The sequence below is a fragment of the Ambystoma mexicanum genome, chromosome 1p, assembly GCF_040938575.1.
Source record: "Ambystoma mexicanum isolate Mex_15411 chromosome 1p, UKY_AmexF1_1, whole genome shotgun sequence".
NCBI classification, from domain to species: Eukaryota; Metazoa; Chordata; class Amphibia; order Caudata; family Ambystomatidae; genus Ambystoma; species Ambystoma mexicanum.
In genome coordinates, this window is record NC_090921.1 from 275583389 (window position 1) to 275604359 (window position 20971).

General features: G+C 43.7%; 1 protein-coding gene across 1 annotated transcript in view; it reads right to left on the reverse strand.

Moving 5' to 3' along the window:
* Nucleotides 1–908: 908 nt before the first annotated feature.
* Nucleotides 909–20971, reverse strand: part of PLK5 (polo like kinase 5 (inactive)) — a 404540-nt gene continuing 384477 nt past the window's right edge. The window contains exon 15 of the mRNA XM_069646658.1: nucleotides 909–3421. Within this exon, the coding sequence (XP_069502759.1) occupies nucleotides 3236–3421 (186 nt within the window). The 3' untranslated portion in view covers nucleotides 909–3235. The remainder of the gene's footprint in view (nucleotides 3422–20971) is intronic.

Genomic DNA, 20971 nt, shown 5'->3' on the forward strand with positions numbered 1-20971 from the left:
AACATTTACTGCACTACCGAATTCGGAATTTGGAGGTTAAGTGGAGGAATCACCTCTAGCAAAAAGCTTGAGGTGATTTCTCCTTTTCATCTCCAGTAATCGGCAGATTTACTGCACAGTAATTACAATCACAGCAAATCTGTCACAAATCCCCATGAAGTACTATGGGCCCTAGAAATGGGAATTTACTTTGCTGTAGCACTCCCGTGGTAATGCCAGAGGACCGAGTGGTGCTAACTGTAAATAATTTAGGTGGTAAATCAGCATATTTCATGCTGATTTACTGCCAAACTTGTTAGGAGGCCGGGTGTGTAAAATACTCCTACCTTCAAACTTTATCTGATGCCCGGCTGAGTGCGCAATGTCTAGTTTAACCATCCATTCAACCGTAACGATTGCTATCAAACGCCAAAACACATAAAACACATAATACAAGTGTTTGATTTACCTTCTGATTGGTCAGGTTGGTTTGTTTCTTAAAAATTAAAATATACAGAAGAGATCAAATGTGTAGACCTTTGTAGTGGTTTAATAAAAGGCGTTTTCAGTGACTTAACCTCCTGTAACATTAACATCCCATTCAGCGACATTCTTTAGAAAGTAAACCAATTGTAGAGTGGTTGGAAATTTGTACAAAAAATGATTTGCTTTTCTAAGGTTGAATTCTTTCTAATTATAGTTTATTAATTTCCTACTATGTGGAGCTTTTCTGATTCCAGAAGCAGTTAGCCTACATATTTGGACAAGTTACTATCCATGCTATATCAGTTCAGAGTGCAGAGCGTGCACTGCAGAGGCAATTAATTGATCCTGTGTTTGTCAATTGACAATTCCTTGATCTTTGTACGGCCTCTTTTTTAAATCAAAATGAGAAGACACAAAGCTGGAACAAAACCATTGAGCACGGGTGATCAAACAATGTAGATATTTTATTACAGATTAAAATTAACAGTTCCTGTTCAGGGAGATGGGGATCTGGATCCCATGCGTTTGCTGGTTAACACTACTTCCAGCACACTTGCACCTGCCGGTTAGGGGTACATGGTGTCACATATGCGTGTGGCCCACATGTTTTTGTTGATCAGATATAAAGCATAGAGCCAACTCTGCAAGGTGCCCCCTTAGCGTAGCTCCTTACATTGCATCTACTGGCAGTGGTCCCAAAATCTGCTTGCACAGCTCTGCAACAATTACAGCTATTCGCCAGGGATAACCCCTCTTCTGGTACCTCCTCTGAAATTTGGAAAAGCAGCCTACTTGTCATCCCCTGACAGGCTCCCTTCTGCTAGTGGTTAACACTTTCTCTGTAAAAGTCTTACCTTGCTTTAAACCCTCTTTGTTCAGATTCCGTGCCTAAACTCACAGCTACAAGACCTTAATTGTGCACCATGTTTCCCATTTTACAGCTCGGGTTCTACAGTATCTTTCAGCCAATATGCCCCTCCAACCTGCAATCCCTCATTCTACTAATGTCAATGCTGTTATTACATTGCAGCACCCTATAACATATACCTCTATCCTGACCTTATCTTCCACTTTCACCCCAAACCTGGGTTTCCTCTATATGGCTGAAACCCTAGCTGCATATTACTGAGGTCACGACACAATTAAGTCATTAAAATCCCAACCCTAACTTAACAGTCCCCTTGCTATTTCAGTACTATGGGGCTACAACATTCTTCTGGTGCAGTGTACAGCACCCTGAATGTTTGTTCTTTATAGCTCTACCAATGTAGCAGTCATGCAGCACCATTAGCTATTTCATCAGTTGAGCAAACACAATGCACTACTAATGAATCACAATCTTGGCCTGCAGAATAAACTGTTATTCCAGTACTGGAAATTACACACAACCCTTCCAATGCACATGAATCCTGACCTCCAGCACCCCTACTATAACAGTACTTAGAACTATCCATGCTCCACCAGGGCCACTCACTCTTGACCTTTGGGACACACTAATACGTTAGTGCTGTAGATCCTCCTAACTCATTAGCCAACACAGCTCGACTAAAACCTACATAATTATTTGAGATATAAACCACGGCTTTGTCCAGCTGTGTCACATTTTTAGACTACAAATTGGTCATAATCATGCATTCTAGCACCCCAGAGATATTTCAGTTGTGAGATGCATACCATTACCTCTCAGTGTATCTCTTCCAATCCTTTTACCACACACAATGCATGCACCTACATACAGGTATATCCATGCATTCCTATCCTGCCCTGCACCACAGCTTGCTACTCCAACACTGGGAGTAACACATAGCTATGACTCCTAACCTTCGGCAACCCTCCAACTGTAGCCCTTAGGCTGACACACAGCCATGCACCAACAAAATCCCTACAGCACTACTTATAGACCAAATGCTCATGCACCTCAATATTGACCCGAAGTCTCACTTGCTAATCCAGTACTGAGAACAACATGCAGCTGTACCCATTCACCTCAGTCTTTACCTGCACCACTACAAACTCCTGCAATATGCCAACCACAGACTTCTACTTGTGCAGATGTTTCACAACAGTATCGCACAAGCCCACTGATGAAGAGTGAAAAATGGCATGCATACAAGAGGAAATGACACCACAGGGCCCCCAGGCTCCACAGGGGTCAGCCATCCCATTAGGGAATAGTTATGGGAGTGCTAGTGGAATGTAAAGGCGAACATTTGGAAGGGTGTTTTGCAAAGCACATTATTGGACCATTCATCCTGCCCCAATGCACCTATGGAATCCCACTCAGTGACAGGACCCCACACACTATCCCTATTGACAGAACCCCCATTGGATACCCAGGATGAGATACTACATAATATCCAGATTGAAATGATTTTATGGACTACCCCCAGTAATGAGATCCTACAATATATTCCCAGGAAAAGAACTCTGCAGAGTAAACCCAGTCACTCTGTCTACAAAATAAACTCTGTCAAAGGACCCAATTGAATACCACCCAGTGACAGAAGCCTAAAGCATTCCCACAGTGCCAGGACCCTATAATTGTTGGGCAGACAATACATAGTCCCCGTGTTTAGAATCCCAAGAAATGCACCCAAAATTAGGTCTACGCTGTTGTCCCACCATCATCCTCTATGGTTGTCTTCAAGATCCATCTCAAGAAGGTTTTTGGTAGAGAGATCAGTTACCCGTAGTCATTAATGTTATGAATGTTAAAAGAGTTACAGTTTCCAGGCGGCTCTGGAGTTTATTGTCTTAGGTTTTATCCACTCTACAGATGCTGGAGTAGGTCAGCCATGTATTGCATCCGCTGGCGTATCCATGTGGGGCACCCATCCAGGATCATGGCATGCAAGGGCACCGTGGAGCTGATCCGCTGTTGGTTGATGTAAGTGAGGAGAAAGTCCCCCTGCTGGCAGCTCAGGACAATCTTCGTGTGATCGTGGTAGAAATTCACCTGCATGAATGAAAGAGGTGGCTGTGAGTACAGGCTCTGTTTTGGAATTCTAGAGGAGGATAAAAGGGTGCTGGTTTGGGGAGTGGCATTCTTTAAAATAATCAGAAACAAACACATCACTGTAACCACAAAGTGAGGTACCAGTTGGGAGGGTCAAAGAAAATGGTGTTGATGGTACGTTGGAGTGCAAAAGTTCAAGAAGGACATACAGAAGGTGTGTGTTGTAGAGTGTCATAGACAAATTCACGTAAATGTTTTTTTTGCATGGTTTTTTCCATGGTTATGGTTCTTTAAATACACTCCCTCAGCAGCATGTGTGGGTCTGTGTGGTAGAATTAGCCTCAGCTGTATTTCACTAGATTACATTTCTTAATTTTCCTTGGGTTTAATTCTATGCAAGCTCTCCTCAGGCCTATATTATTTATCTCATGATTCAAATGATGTCCATTTCAGACACCAGTCCATAAAGCAACAGTCAATGATCACATTATAAAATCACATATGTATCTAAAATACTTACAATACAAAGAGTCATTAATAAAAATCATTAATACAATCATCAATAAAAATCCATTAAAATAACAAAAACAAATAATAAAAAGCACAGTGGACACCGTTGCCCCACTGAAGAACTGTAAAAGTAAACAACAATCCCAGCTCAATACCTGGTTCACCCACCACCTAAAAGAACTGAGACTGGAAAAAAGGAAGCTTGAAACTGAATGGTGACACACTCCTACATCTGAAAACAAACTTAAACTCAAACTATGCGCTACTAACTACAAGAAAGCTATCATCCAAGCTAAAAAAGATGTCTACAATGATAGAATCTCCAACGCATGCTCCAATACAAAGGAATTATTTGCAATCCTGCAAGAACTTGAATCTCCCATACCACCACCCGATAACGTACCCAAAGACAAACAATGGTGTACCAATACCCAAAATGCCCTCGCAAACAAAGTGAAAACATTACAATCTAAAATTAGTATAAAAAAAGCCTTGCTCCCTCTCAGCGAAACTCCCAGTACGCCCACGCCCAAACCTAGCCTAATACCTTTAAAATTTGCTAAAGTTCCACTCATGAAACAGAAAAAATCATTGCCTCACTAAAACCTTCCAATTGCAAAGGCGATTACTGCCCGGCCCAGATAATTAAGAATGCCGCCAGAGACCTAGCCCCCTTCGTCACCAAACTCATGAACGCCTCCTTCTCATCTAGCACAGTCCCAAGCAGCTTAAAAGAGTCCTGGGTTCTCCCCCTGCTAAAAAAAGAAACCTTAGACCTCTCCATCCCCACCATCTATAGGCCCATCACTACGGTCTCTTTCCTCCTGAAGATAATTGACAGAGTGGCCTACCTCCAAATCCAAAAATACTTGGAGACTAACCAACTCCTTGACACTCGTCAATCGGGCTTCAGACCTCAGCACAGCACTGAGACCGCACTTATAGATCTTAAAGCCCAAATCGACGAGCTCAACGACAAAGGAAACACAGCTATGCTACTCCTCCTTGATCTGTTGGCGGCTTTCGACCTAGTGGACCACCCAGTACTCTGCAAAAACCTAGCGTCATCCGCCCACTTCTCAAGCGAAGCTATAGACTGGGTCCAATCCTTTCTCGACAATAGAAGTCGATTCCAACTACAGCTCCTTCAATATTGACGGCAATATAATCCCCGTCGCCGAAGAGGTGAAGACCCTTGGGTTCTACCTGGATTCCACTCTGTCCCTAAGGAAACAGGTGAACTCCTTGGCCTCCTTCACTGCCTATACTGGTAAACTTATTAAAGCATGCAGACCCTTCCTCTCACCAGCTAGCTGCATTATCCTAGCCAATGCACTGATCCTTGCAAAACTAGATTACTGCAATGCACTTTATGGAGGCGCTAACAAATACATCTTCAATAAACTTCAAACCCTGCAAAACAATGCACTCCTGAACCTCCCAGTCAGAGAGCACATTTCAAATGTGCGTAGAAATTACAACTGGCTAAAAATTAGCGATAGGATCACCTTCAAATTTGTCACACTAACATTCAAATGCCTGAACAATGCAGCCCCCCCATACCTCAGAGACAGAATAATAAGAAAAACCTCTGTACGACCAAGCAGAACGGCCAACTCTTTCTGCCTCCAAACCCCGAGATTCCGACAAAAAAAAAACAGGAGGCAATAGCTTCCCCGTGCAAGCAGCTCAGCACTGGAACACCCTACCAGATGAACTAAGAAGGGACCAGCCCTATAACATCTTCAGGCACCACACCCGCACCTGGCTCCGACGCAATGACCTCTGAAACCTGAGACCATGGTCATTGTGTTCTGATGCCATACGATGTTCAACCTTCACATGTAAAATGTACATAACGTATTTACTGTTTATAATATGCTACCTGCTATCCTTACATGTAAAAAATGTATATAATGTAATTATTGTATATAACACATGACATCAACAACCAGTAATCTGTAACCTGTAACTAAGTTCTAAGTATTCTTGTTATTCTGTGCGCCGAGCTACCCAAGGGTTTTCTGACGCCCTATAAACAAACAAACAAACAAACAAACAAACAGTCATATTTCTGTATTAGAGAAGTACATTCTTATATAGTGCTAATGATCCAAACTATGAGAGTGCTTAGGAGAAGTAGGAAGTGAAACTAAGAAACAACCAAGAACAGTAATGGCTCTAGAGTCCAAATTAAAGCACCTTCAACAGCAAGACCTTTTCCATCTGCAGGCTGCATGTTAATTTGAGAAGGAGTTGTGAGGGTCAACTTAGATGAATTAAAAGGTGTAGACGGTTCATAAGGTTTTAGCAACTGGTACCTACTGCCACTCTTGGTGGTGCCCATGTAGATAGCATTAATGTTATCAAGTTTGGATCCCACTATGCTTTTAGAAATAGGGCCTATGTGAAGCTCGCTAAGGTAGGATGGGATCTATTGGGATAACAGCATGTAGTAGCTGGTGCTGCTGACCACTCTTTGTAGCCACTTCTTAATGGTCGAAAAACATTGTTTAGGTGTTGGTTGTCAGAAACCAGATCGCAAGTGAGCTTCAAAAATAGTTTGGTGTCATCTGCGAAGCAGTGGCAACCCATGCCCATAATGAGTAGAAGAACATGGCATTGTTAGGTGTACACATTAAACCGAAGGAGGGACAAGGGAGACCCCTGGGATTAAGAACACTTCAAATCCATGTTGGGCGCCTCAGATCAGAATCTATGTAGGATGGACAGAGCCAATGGTGTTAAAAGCAGCAGATAGATCCAACACAAGTAGTGAATCATAGTGATTATTCATATTCCTAGAGTAACTCCAACATTGATTAGTGTAGTTTCAGTGCTGTATCCTAACCTGGAACCAGACTGTTGCTCCCCTAAGAGCACATGAGGCCCAAAAATGAGGTTTATTCCCACCCTTACGGTAATACATATTGGGCCTCATTATAATGTTGGCGGTCACGGGATGAACAGTGCCAGTAAGGCACCGGCACTGTTCATACTGTGCCGCCGAATTACGAATTCTGCTTGCGGGTGCCTGACAGCCCGCCAGGTCTGACTGACGGGCTGTGCGGCACCTGAAAGCATAACTCGTAATTGCACTGGTGGTGCCAGTACCGAGTTTGGCGGTAGCCGTGCCTGTAAAACAGGCACGGCTACCGCCAAACTCGTAATGAGGCCTACTGGCTAATGACACTAAAGGTGTCTACAATGTTGATTGATTGAGGTATTTGTATTGTGCTGTTAAACAAACCAAATCGTATCTAGGAGCAGCTGTTATAAAGTAGCTCCACAATGGATTACCAAGTCATAAAAATTACTATATGGTCCTTGATCATGTATTCTCAATCTTATTTGAACAGATGGGTATTCATTTTTTTTCAGAACAGTAACAGGGATTCTATTTTCCTAATCTCCAGTAGAAAGCTGTTCCATAATTTTGTTCCAAACACAGAAAATCGGCAGTCTCCTCTAGACACACAACGGGTTAGAGGGATGGTCACCAAGAACATATCCTTTGATTTTACGGACCGTGTTGGTTGGTAAAAATTTAACTTGTCCACCAGATACGTGGGAGCTAGATTATTGAAACATTTAAATAAAATACATCCAGCCTTAAACTTAATCCTGTCCTCCACCGCCAGCCAATGTATCGATCGGTGAAGCCCTGAGATTGGTGTTGACTTTTTAACCCCAAACACCAATCTAATTGCTGCATTTTGTGCTTTCTACAGTCAATATATTATTTTGATAGGAGCCAAGGCCAATAAGCTGTTACAATAGTCTCATTTGGAATTTTCTATGGCTCCTACCACTGCTGCATGATCCTTCTGAGGTACATATGGAAGGGCCTCCCGTAGACACCGTAGATTGCAATAGAAGGCCTGCACTTTGGCTCCAACTTGACCTTCACAACCCAGGTCACTCTGCCATATGCAGCCCACAGTTTTGACACTATTAGCATAATTCAGTTCTGTTCCCAGAAAGCAGGGTGATAGGAGACATCTATTCTCGCCTAAGAGGTGCTTCGGTCCAAACAGAATGACCTCTGTCTTGTTTGGATTAAGTTGGAGCAAGTTGGTGGACATCCAAACACTAACTTCCTTCAAGCAACTGCTCACCCCTGAGAAAGACTCCTCTATATCATTTAGCCTGAGGAACACCTGTGTTTCGTCTATTAAAGGGCATAGATAAAAATTGAATAGTAACAGTGAAAGGGAGGACCCCTTGGGGACTCTACAATGCTGCAGGATGGCATCTGAACGGAAACCCTCCCGACTTCACTCATTGTCGTCCTGACAAGAACGAAGGGAACCAATTAACAGCGCTAGCTGAGACATTCCCTATTGTCCTCAGTCGCTAAATGACAATATTGTGGTCCACTGTATCGAAAGCCGCAGAGGTCTAGCATTATGAGTTCCTCTTGGTCTCTCACTCGCATAGTTCATCCAGAATCCGACCAATGTGGTTTCCGTTCCAAATTTTGGCCGGAACCCTGATGGTAGCGAGTCCAGTAAACATTCTCTCTCAACATGTTCCTGAAGCTGTATCGTAACCACTTTCTCTAAAATTTGACCAGACCAGGTCATATTTGACCAGGAAGACCTGCAACTGGCGGTAATTTTGCAGATTATGAGGATCAAGATTTCGTTTTTTCAACAGTGGAGAAATTGTAGATAACTTTAATTCATCTGGAATGATCCTTTGAGTCAAAGACGCGCTTATAAAACCGGTCATAAAAGGGGTCACATGTGACGCTAATAGCTTGCTGCACAGCAAGAAAATGGAAAAGCAAGTCATTTGTAGGTTTGAGGGCAGCTAATAACTAGGGCACACATACTGCCTGATTCATGGAATTATTTGCGCCGTAAACGGGGATTTGTGCTCCATTCTGCCCGCAAATCCCTGTTTGACAAATGGGGATTTGCAGGCAGAATGACGCACAAATCCCCGTTTTCGGCGCAAATAATTCCATGAATCGGGTTAATGGTCTCTTCAAAATTCCCATGTCAGGATAGCTGGAAGTCTCCCTTGCCTCTGCTTCCCTTTCATGTGCTATGTTATCCTGGATTGTTTTAATCTTTTCCAAAAAGATATTAAATGCATTAGCCTGCTGTACTGAAGATTCTCTCCCTAATAGGGCGTTATTTGGACAAACAAAGTTATAAATGACCAAAAACAATTCTTGTGCATGGTTTGCAGCTCTGTCTATCTTTCCAATTAGGAAGTCAGACTTGGCACAAAAATTTGCTATTTTGTACTTTTTTAAAGCTGCCTTAAACTTGTTGGCCCATTCTGGTGTTCTGCATTTTTGCCACCCTCTCTCCATGGCTCTACACAATTTCTTCAAATCTGACGAACTAGTGGTGAACCAAGATTTGGAGATTTCTTTTAGTGCTTTTGGTGTCAAAGGAGCATTCAGGGTACACGTATTGTTCATGATTAAAGCTCCTTGTTTAAAAAGGGTGTCACATTTAAGTGTTATATCGATAGAATATAGTCCTTTCCTCAGTTCAGTACCAGATATTTTCTCCAGCTTTTTTGGCTTGCAAACTGGTACCAAATATTTGTCTATGAGTGGTTGCTCTCTAGGTTTGTTACACAGCTCTTCCTGGCATCGTAGCATGCTCTCAGGCGGGGCAGGTAGAAGAAATTCCTAGGTAGTACATATAGCATATTGAGTCATCACTTTGCCTCAAGAAGAGGAAAAAGCAACACTCTAATGGCAGGTATAACAAAGCCACAGTGTTATTGTATGGCGTGTAAAGGACTTGATATCCCAGGTTCATTTGGAGATACCATGGTGTCTTCACCTCGGGGCCAAGTTTTACTTAAATATTTAGCTAACCCAAAAGTATTTACACCATATTCTATAGACAAAGGGAAAGCGTGTTGTGCAATGTTCATGTGCCACATGATCTCAGTTTTGGTCGCAACCAGGTAATTCTTAGCCTCCCATATAATGGATATAAGAAATGCACTAGTCATACTAGATCTTTCCCTAGCATTAAGGCAATGTGGCCAGCTATCAGGGATGTCTTCAATCCATCTTGATAGGAAGACAACCAAGCGTAAAATATGTCAGTCCAATTTAATATAAAGCTATTTGGTGGTGAAAAGCTAGATAATGTTTATATACATTAAACTACCAATGCGTGTGCAGCGATGTGGAAAGCGGTCTGCAGCGGGAGTTGCTGTCTCTCATATTCGTGAAGTGAGTCTGCTTACAGTGTCTGTTGGAAAGAGAGGCGGTGCCCAACAGTGAAGCAGAGATCACATAAAAAAAAACAGTACCCACGTAGCGCCACGCGTGTGAAGCGGTATGGAAAGCGGTCTGCATCGGCCCATGGCGAGAGCGCCAGAAGCAGAAAGGTAAGCCCTTTTGAGTTTGCAGAATGCCTGGCAAAGAACCTTGTAAAAGTAAGCATTACAATCTGCGCAAAGCAAAACCATATGGGAAAGCCAAGGGCCATAGGAGAGTGGAGAAAGACGATAGCAGATATGGAAACAAAGAAAGCCCAGCCGAGCAGCAAGATCCCTCTACCTCAAAAGCTAAAGAGGCACCACATGGAAATCAAACAGCTGGAAAAGCTGAAAATCAAAATCAAAAGTGGGGAAAGAGCTAATTTCTGCTAAACCGACCAAAGCACTGATACCCGCTGAAAATTATATTAGTATCTCACCTGGGAGATCGATGACAATTCTTTACTCGATCTTTGCTATCGCCTCTGGGGAACGTCCAGAAACATCCTAAATAAAAGCATCACAAAAGAAACCCATTTGTCGACGCATCCAGAAAAGGAAAATGATGTCGGGGATGCTAGCCATTCACAAAGATTATCTACCATGCCTATTCTGTTTCCATCAACTCTAAACTCTCCATCCTGTTTGTGCTCAGCTGCCATCATCACATCAGGAAATGAGCCTGGTGAATCCGGTGCTGACAAAGCACCATCGAGTACACAATTACCAAATGGTCTCCTTAATTTTGCAATAACAATTTTATTAAAACTATGTGACAGCATTTTTATCGAGACCCACAAACATAGTGTACTAATTGAGTTTTTACGCACTCAATTAAAATCTAATCACTATAGTTAAGCTGCGCCTGAAATGCCCAGGCTCACAATGCAATCTTGCCTACGTTTGTTATCAACACCCAAGATGAGGACGGAAGTCCAACAACAACAAACAACCAGATAGGCTCCCCCCTCACATACCCAACTCACAATCAGAGGTGCAGGAATGACAAACTACGTAAACTGCAAGAAACCAAAATCAGAAAACTAATTCAATCGACCTAGAGTTAAACATCCAGCAGCAACCTTTAAGCTCAACAACTTTATCGGTAACCGCCCCTCGCGAGAAGTAACAAAAAAAAACGAGGAAGCAAGTGAATAGGAAAAAGAAACAGACCACAGGTGCACTAACTAGCTGGCTATTAAAAGAAAGTAACACCAGCAATGCTGACTGCAAGTATCATCACCTAAACAAAAAAATCAAAATGAAAGTACATCAAATGAAATTCAGCCCAGTCTCCGGAACATGAATAAAATGTGCCCACGACCTAAAGATCCATCCAAGAGTGAACTAGAAAATAATATTGAGAAAGAAGTGACAACTCGAGAGTTAGGCATATGAGTGGTGGTAACCATTGAAACATTGATAAAAAAAACATATAAATAGATCTGCGTTGGTGAACATATTCTCGATAATACCCTCTCTTCGTATCCTGAAATAATGTGACTTTGATTTCATAGAACCCACAAAAAGAGGGTTTGGAGCAGTATCAATTATTCACTGCATTTTGCCAGCAGCTGCTACCCTAATTCAGAGCGAGCATTAATCACTTGACTACCTAGGTTACGACCTAGACAAAGAAATAACAAATACCTCTATAGCACCCTGCTGTGAACACTGCAGTGCTACGAAGCAGAAAGTGACAAAGTCACAACTATTCATAAGAAGTCTACTGTTGCAAAGCCGGACGTACTCGACAACCAAATGGGGCGGCAGTGGTTGAAGTGCATATTACAGAAAATAGAGGGACCTCAAGAATGAGAATTCAAACTGGCCTCGTAGAACACAAGATGCCATTCTCATTTTATAAAGAAAGGTCCTTCCTTAAGCATCCTTACTGCCTACCAAGTATTCATGTTACAAGATACATGGTTAACTAATAACTTTTATATTGATAATCATGTGGTACATCAGATGAAAGCTAAAAAAGGTTTGAAGGGATGTCCCTATGGCGGTCATGAGTTCCTCTCCCTAATATACTAGTGATCAATGTATATGACCCCCCCCCAACAAAAACTGCAGTAGTAATATTTTTGATTGTATCAATGCGATAATTACTAAGTGGGGAATATCATCTAATAAAAGTATGATATTATTGGGAGGTGATCTGAATACCAGATGTGGTCCATCCGCGTTGGAAGTTATATATCAGACTATTGCCTCCTTAAATGTATTGTCATATTTAAAGATCAATAAAAAAAGGTAAGGAATGGAATGCGTTGATGATGGATTGGGATCTATGGTACTTAAATGGCAGGACTTTAAGTGATACACCGGGCAGACCCATGTGGTCCAACAGTAAGAAAAATGCCACGCTGGACTACCTTTGTGCTAACGACCATGCAATGATCTGTATTCACCTAGATATATCTATAGGTAATGTGAAAGATAGGGGCCCGGTTAATGTGATACCCAATAATTGTGGAACCCGCATAAAATGGTCTGCCACAAATATTAAAAATGGATTGCCGAGAAATACAGCAGATGGTAGAAGACACTCCTTATGAATTGATTGCATTGAAAAGCAATGAAATAGAACAACTAGTCAAAACATTATCGACACATATTGTGGTGCCAAAACCGGGCCCCTTGACCTTCACGGGAAAAAAGAAAAATAACCATTTTGATATAGAAATTCCACTGGCTATAGACAACTTTGTAAAAAACAACGTGATGTGAAACTTTATGATGTGCTGCCAAGTAAGATTAAACAAGAATGTAAAAGGTTAACAAACCAATACAGAAAATGGATTAACAGAAAGCAGAAATTGAAAGTAAACACCCAATGGCAAAACATGATGGGAGCTTTGAAAAATAATAATACAAGCTCCATTTGAAGTTACGAAATAAAGCCCAGGTTAATCCATCCCATCAGATCAAAAAATCCCATTGGGGAAGAATATTGTGTCAAATATATTAAGTCTAAAATGTTTGAACTAACATGTGAACCACAATGGAAGCCTAAACATAACGATTGGCCATTGAAATTCATTGTAAACGGCATAAATAGGATAATAATTAAATCAAAACATTCTAGAGCCTCGGTCCTAATGGCCTTGAGGCTTTAGTGATGAAAGAAGACCCTGATATCTGGGCAGAAATACTGTCAATGCTGTTTACTAAGGTTTGTAAAGAGGTTAGTATCTCATTATCATGGACGACATCAATCTTATTACCAGTCTACAAGGCTGGAGACAGACTCCTCCCTGAAAACTACCGACTTCTGTCCCTACTTGATACTACGGGGAAAGTATTTGCAGCCATTGTACTAGAACATCTCCAAATCTAGGTAAAACAAAACAATCTACTACATCCCTTCCAAACAAGGTTTAGGCAGGAATCGAGTCTACCCACAACATTAGGATGTTAGATGCTATAATAACTAAAGCAAAAACTCGGAACAATCCATCAGTATATGTACACAATGTCGACCGCCAAATCTTGCGGGATAAACTAGAAAAGCTGGGATGTCCGAATTGGTTATTAGAGATTGTTATTGTACTCCATATGGACAACAGTGCTCAGATCCGTCTGGATAACCAGGGGCTCTTGTCAGGTCTGATACAAATTAACAAAGGGGTAAAACAGGACTGCCTGTTAGCAACCCTACTGTTTAGTTAGTATCTAGCAGATTTACCCTCCACATTCGAAAAGAAAGCCAATTGTCCCCCAAAATGAAATCCACACCAGTAACAGCAATGCTATATGCAGAAGATTAAGTTATAGTAGACCACACATTCAGAGGGATGAAAGAGATGCTAGAGGAATTGAGTATGTATGTAAAAGAAAATGGTTTGAAGATAAATGTGAACAAGACCCAAATTGTGTTCTTTTCCTCCAGAAAAACCGAATACTACTAGCTGGGGAACTACAGACTACATAGACAGTTACAAATATCTGGTAATTGTGATGCACTGTAATAAGAATGATGATCATATAATTGAAACCAAGGTGTGCCGTGTGTTTTTCGACTGTGACTGCCAATTTGGAATTCTCTGTGAGACCGTAGCTTGCCGGAGAGCCTGCCTGAGAGTCTGTTTACTGTTTCCTTGAACCAGCATGGGCTGGGCTTAAAAGCCCCAAAACATGTGGAGCGCTCAGTGTGCGTTGTGTGTTTTCGTGTTCTCATGCTCTGGTGCGCTGGGGCATCCGGGCTTGCTGTAGAAATTGGAGAAATCAGGATAATCTCTTCCCTATGTTAACATCCACTGCAGCGTTTGGCCAGGTATTGTTATGTGAAGTGCTGCGTCCTTGCTCTGATAAACAGTGTGAATTTCAGTTTGTGTTCCTGCATGCTCCTGTTTATCTTTGGAACAACGGGAGTGTGACAGCTATGCTGCCATAGCCTCACTTTATTCACAATCACTTTTAGGAACCAGGGAGTGTGACGTTTGGGTTTTCCCACGCCATAGCCTTGTGGACTAGTAACGGGGCACATCTGCTGGCACTTTATTCAAGGTTCACATTTATATTTACTTAACCACCTGATGCTGTATCCCAGTAAAACACTGAGCGGCGATACAATCTAAGGAAGGTGGGGGAATAAGATGCCCCATCAGTGCGACCTGTGGGGCCTAATAAAGCTAAAACCAATAATAAAGAGGCCTCACCCTTGCAAAAAGTCTCGATACGGCATTCTTTCTCTCTGAGAAACCCGCCTCAAAATGTCCTCCGATGCAGGAGGCGGCTGAATGCTTACATAAGGAAGGGGGTACATATTTGGGCTTTCTTAACTTTGATGATATTGACAACAATTCATTACTTGATTTATGTCTATCTATTCAAAAGACCATGGTACCTTTTATTAAGAACCATTAAGTACACAAAGGAGATCATGAAACTGTATGTGCTCAAGTAATACATGCTGAAGAGAGCTTTTCACCCTCAATGCCCTCAGGGCGTTTATCTGCATCCCCTAATCAAGGGACTGACTCAGATGGAGCAGTGCAAATTGAGGAGTCAATTTCTATGGAAGCTTCTTTGAATAACCCAGCCATACTTGCTGAACTTCAATCATCAATGGCATCAATCCAGTTCGCTATGACGATCTTACTTAAATTATGCAGGTGCATTCATGAGAATATCCACTGTCCTCGAATGTAGCTAGTTTTTCCTCCATAAAAGAACAAGGACCTATAGGAAATGCATCAATTTTGCTAGAGCAGAATTTATCGGTTGCTTCTTCTATCAAGTCAGTTAATGAAGCCAATCCTGATGCATCAGTGACGTACTCCACTAGGAAGCCGCACCGCTTAGTTAGAAGTGCTGCCGCATGGAATGTGCCTTGTGAAGTGGCTGCATCGCTCCCGAATACCAATCTTCCTGGGAAGAAAACTAAAAAAGCGTGCAAAAGGGCACTGTGTGCTAAAAAAACGGTTAAGTAAATGGATTGGCAGTTTAACAAGTTGGATCATTCCTGATAACATCGGAGATATTACTAATGTGAGGACGGCCCCCATGAACCTAACATATCACAAAACTTTGGACAGTCTGTGGCCAACTATTCCACTCCCAACAGGCGAACAATATTAAATGCTCCTCTGCATACAGATACACCTTTAGGTGCTGTTTTTCCTCCCAACAGTAATCCTGAAAGTAAGATCTGTATTATAAAAAAACGTAAATCAAAAATGTCGCAATAAATGGTTACCGAGATCTGCCTTTTTAACTCGGTTACATTCAATTCCTCAATTACGTGTTCTACTTACTGGGGATTTTGAGTTTTTTCAACCACTGAAAGGAAAGAATCCTAATGTTATAGTTATGCATTGCAAGTATCTGGCCACAGCTCAGCTACTCCGTAAACATTGTGACTCTCTGTTGTCAGTAGAGGTGGACCCTGAACAGCTGTATCCATCACTACCGCTCAAAATCAGTGGTCCAACGAGTAATACTGCAATATAGCCTCTTCTGCCGCCCAAAGACAAAGTCCAGATGTCAGATATACAGACTATGTTAAAGTGGCTGGCTGAGTCCTTACCGACTGTTATACACAATCAATGAGATTGGACACTTTTATCCTAGAATACTAGGGGTTTTACCCACTTCCTTTCTCCCCCTGGATCATTACCCTATATTACTAATCATATGTTTTTTTTTTCTCCAGGAAACATGGTTAACTGTACCTATCATAATAGATGGTTACACTATCCACCAAGCGTTTGGCAAGAAGGGCCCCATGGCTAGGCCTTATGGGCGGCTTATTATAGGGGTGATCCATACACTGAAGTCTAGTAAGATTGTGTCAGCTCAAGCAGAAAGGTACAAGCAGAAAGGTATGTTGGCGGTCGAGGTCACCATCCCAGTTAAGGAACAGTGGGAGAGACTACTTTTGGTCAATGTTTATAACCCGCTGGGGGCTACACAGATAGAGCAGTTACAAGATGAGTTACAAGAACTATTTGTTACCTGGGCTGATGGTCTAATCAATCAAAACATTATAATTGGTGGGGATTTCAATTGTCATATTACAGGAGGGGTGGGCATAACTACCAACCCTGCTTTGCCATCTAAAAGCATTATGAAACTAAACAATATGAACCTAGAGGGATCTAACTGGTTGAGAAGGGGTAATATCCACACCACTCTGGATCAATGTTCCCTCTAATTATTTTTCTCTGTGTGCGGAACTGGTTTGCTGTTGTGCGCACATTATTTTCCATGTGCGCAACTGACTGAGGCATGCCACTTTATGAGCATGCGTATTTAGTGAACTACCGTCGCAGAAGAGAGTTTGGAAAGGAATTTCCTCTTCCCAGTCACTGCTATTCTTGACAAATCTTACAACACATTTTTACAAACACATAGGCTAAAATAGAATATGTCATATGTGATTAAACAGAAAACGCATCAACCAGTCCAAGGCTTCAACATCTGCCACAGTACCTTGCAAACGTTTTATGCCACTGGAAAATCACTCATGTGTAATACAAAACACAAATATCTCTCTTCATAACTGATGTGGCTGTCAAGAAATGCAGACAGGATATATTTGCTGATGGATTAATGTCAATTAAAAGCAATGTGTCAAAAACATGCTTGATAGGAGCCCAAGTGCCACTTTTATGAATAATTCAAGGGCCAGGAGAACATGCTTCTAATAATTTGTGTAAGGATGATAATTGCACCAGAATGGGCCTCATTACAAGGTAGGCGGTAGGGATTTAACGTTACCGGTAATGGAATACCAGTAACGTTAAATCCCCATGCGAATTACGACCCGGCTCACCGCTATTAGCGGCACCGTTAAGTACGGTGCCACTAATAGCAGGCAGTCCGCGTGCGTGCGACCCTCCATCCCGTAAATAACGCCATGCCGCTAATAGCACAGCATCACAAGGCAAGCGGACATGCCAATAGCGGCATGGTAAAGCCACCAAAACCCCTTACTGCCATGGCGCTAATACCGGCATTGCGAACCACCCGTTAAGAGAACTGAGCAGTGTTCCCACCTGTCACAGGTGGACACAATCAGCACAGGTGGAGGCAATGGAGACTGTGGCAGCACAAAAGGAGTACACCACACCCCTTCACACACCAAGATGGTCCCAATACTAGCAGCATTACATGGGCTGGAGGACATGATTGCAGCGCAGCAGCAACAACAACAGGCAGCACAGAGGAGACGCAGGAGGAGGAGGAGGAGGCCAAGACAGGCACAACAAGCACCACCACAGCACCTAATCATACCACAGAGGCACCCACCAATCCCCAGGATCAGAGCCAGTCCATGTAACCTAACCCCTGTACCGTCTGGACCGGGATACCATCACCAGCATCGTCGACATGATACACAACAACATTGTGAGCCTCATAGACATCCGAACTGCCATCCCCCCTCTACTCAAGGTGGTGACTGTGCTCCACTTCCTGGCCACAGGCACCTACCAGCATAAAGTGGGGCAGATGCATGGCATCTCACAACCAGTATTCTCACGCACGCAAAACCAGGTACTCGATGCCCTCCTGAAGCATGCACCTGAACACATATTCATGCCACGGACTGCCCAGGAGATTGCAAACACCAAAGTTGGGTTCTATTCACTGGCAGGCATCCCAATTTGCATCATGGCCATCGACTGTACTCATGTGGAATTGGTGGTCCCACATCACAATGAAGTAGTCTACCGAAACAGGAAGCAATTCCACTCCATCAATGTCCAAATGGTATGTGACGCCAACAAGATAATCACACATTGCTGTGCCCGATTTCCCGGATCAACCCATGATTCCATGGTCCTGTGGAACTCAACTATCCCACGCTACATGGAGCGACAAGCCGGACAACGTTCATGGCTACTTGGTGAGTAGCAGGGCAAGCTCATGGCAGTGTGATTGGGGTGGGGGGAGAGATACTTACTCCAACTGGGTGTGATTGGGGGGGGGGGATACATACTCCAACTGGGTGTGATTGGGGGGGGATACATACCCCAACTGGGTGTGATTGGGGGGGATATACATACTCCAACTGGGTGTGATTGGGGGGGGAGATATACATACTCCAACTGGGTGTGATTGGGGGGGGAGATATACATACTCCAACTGGGTGTGATTGGGGGGGGGAGATACATACTCCAACTGGGTGTGATTGGGGGGGGAGAGATACATACTCCAACTGGGTGTGATTGGGAGGGGGAGATATACATACTCCAACTGGGTGTGATTGGAGGGGGGAGATATACATACTCGAAATGGGTGTAGCTTGTCATCCATCAGACAAATGCACATACAGATGTACGCCAATGTCTTTCGGGTAAGGCCGCAACATACTGGACATGCAAGTATAAGCTACACAACATAGATGACAATCCAGGCCTAGAAACATTAAACATCCATCCACATTCACATTGCACAACATTCCACGCCACAAAATACACAAATGTCATACATGCCATCAAGATAGTCATACAGAATTAGCCCAGCACAACATCAATAATGCAATGTGCCCTTGAATGCATGCAAAGGGATCACCCCTAGCCATAGCATTGCACCACGCACCTATAGCACTACTGAAGTGATGCCTCTCAGCATGGCAACATCAATGTTGGAATGGCAGTACACCAGCAGTTTGCCTGGGCCCATGGACACCTAAGACCTGGCCTCACCCAGGACATGTCAATTACTGTTGGAGGCATTAATGGGGCATGTCTACTTGCAGGGTCGAGCTCACCTTTGCACATTGCAGTCACACAGACCATCTGCATGTATGCTGTTAATTGTGTACTTCAATCACAATGCAAAGTCAATTTGTGTGATATGAACAGGCCGCTCTTGAGGTGAACAGTAACAGAACCCCATTCGTCCCCCCATACAGGTGATGCCGGCTATCCCCTGAAGAGGTGGCTCCTCACCCCTGTACGGAACCCACAGAACAGACACGAAGAGGAATACAATCGTGCACATACCCGTACCCGCATCGTGATCGAGCAGATTTTTGGCCTTTTGAAGACACGGTTTAGGTGCATTAGCAGGTTTGGTGGCGCTTTCCTGTATGGCGTTGAGAAGGTGGCCAAGATCACCATGGCATGTGTCATGCTGCACAATATGTGTATCAGACGGAATGTGCCACTGCCCCCTGACGTTGAAATAGAAGCACCTGATGAGGATGATGATGGTGATGAGGATGGAGGTAGTAATGCACTGGTGTCTGTTTGGAAGCGCACAATGGACCCTGTCGTCAATAAAGTACACATACACAATGAAGAAGTCCAAGCCTGTGTTTTGATCAAACACCAGTATATTAAGGAAGGTAAAGAAGAAAATGTGCATGTCCCCAAACATCCCACCACCTTTCCCCCCACCCCCCACAACAGTCCCATAACACCCTTCCCCCCACCCCCCACAACAGTCCCATAACACCCTTCCCCCCTACCCCCACAACAGTCCCGTAACACCCTTCACTCTACCCCCCACAACAGTCCCATAACACCCTTCCACCCACCCTCCACAACAGTTCCTCATGTGTCTGCCACAATGTTTCCGTCCAGCCATGCACGCGGAACTTGACCATGCACTCCCTATTGGCCATTGCCAACACCAGCATTGGGAGGCTGCCTAGACGTGCGCGAGGAGTGGCGGAGGGGGCTTGTCTGCCTCGAACTGGCGGATGAGGAAGTGGCTGACTGTCCTGGTGGTGGTGGTGGGAAGTGGCGGTCCATTGCGTCCGCTATCCGTGTGAGGACCTCCCTAAGTCAGACAATCTCCCCACACAGCCTGTCTGTACAGGCCTCCATCCCCTCCCTGGAATGCCTTGCTGTCTCCGTAATCTCCGCCCTGAGACGGGCAGCCTCCTCCACATGCTGCCCAACCAGCACAGTTATTTCCTGTTGCCGCTGGCTGATGCTGGCCAGGTCGAGGGCAGTGTTGGGTTCTGGTGGTGTGGCTGATGTGCCCTCTGATGCAACCAGGTCAACAGATGAAGCCACCGGGGGGCACTAAAAGCACCCATGTTGTCCTCGCCAGTGACATTAGACCCAGGTGTCTGCTGTGGTGATGGCTTAGGAGTTCCAGGGGGGGTTGGGGTGTGCATCTCCATGTGGAAATCGGTTGTATCCTCCACATCTGATAGTGCTGCAGTGGCTGCCGCCTCTCCTGCGGAACTAGCTGCAGCTGAGGGCGGGCCCTCCATGGCTGGGATCGGTGGTGGTGGGTTAACCTCCGGAGGTGGGGCAGTTGGTGGTGTGGCAACTTGTGTCTTGGTAGTGGCGCTCCACCGATGTTTGACACTCTGCATCTGGATCCTTC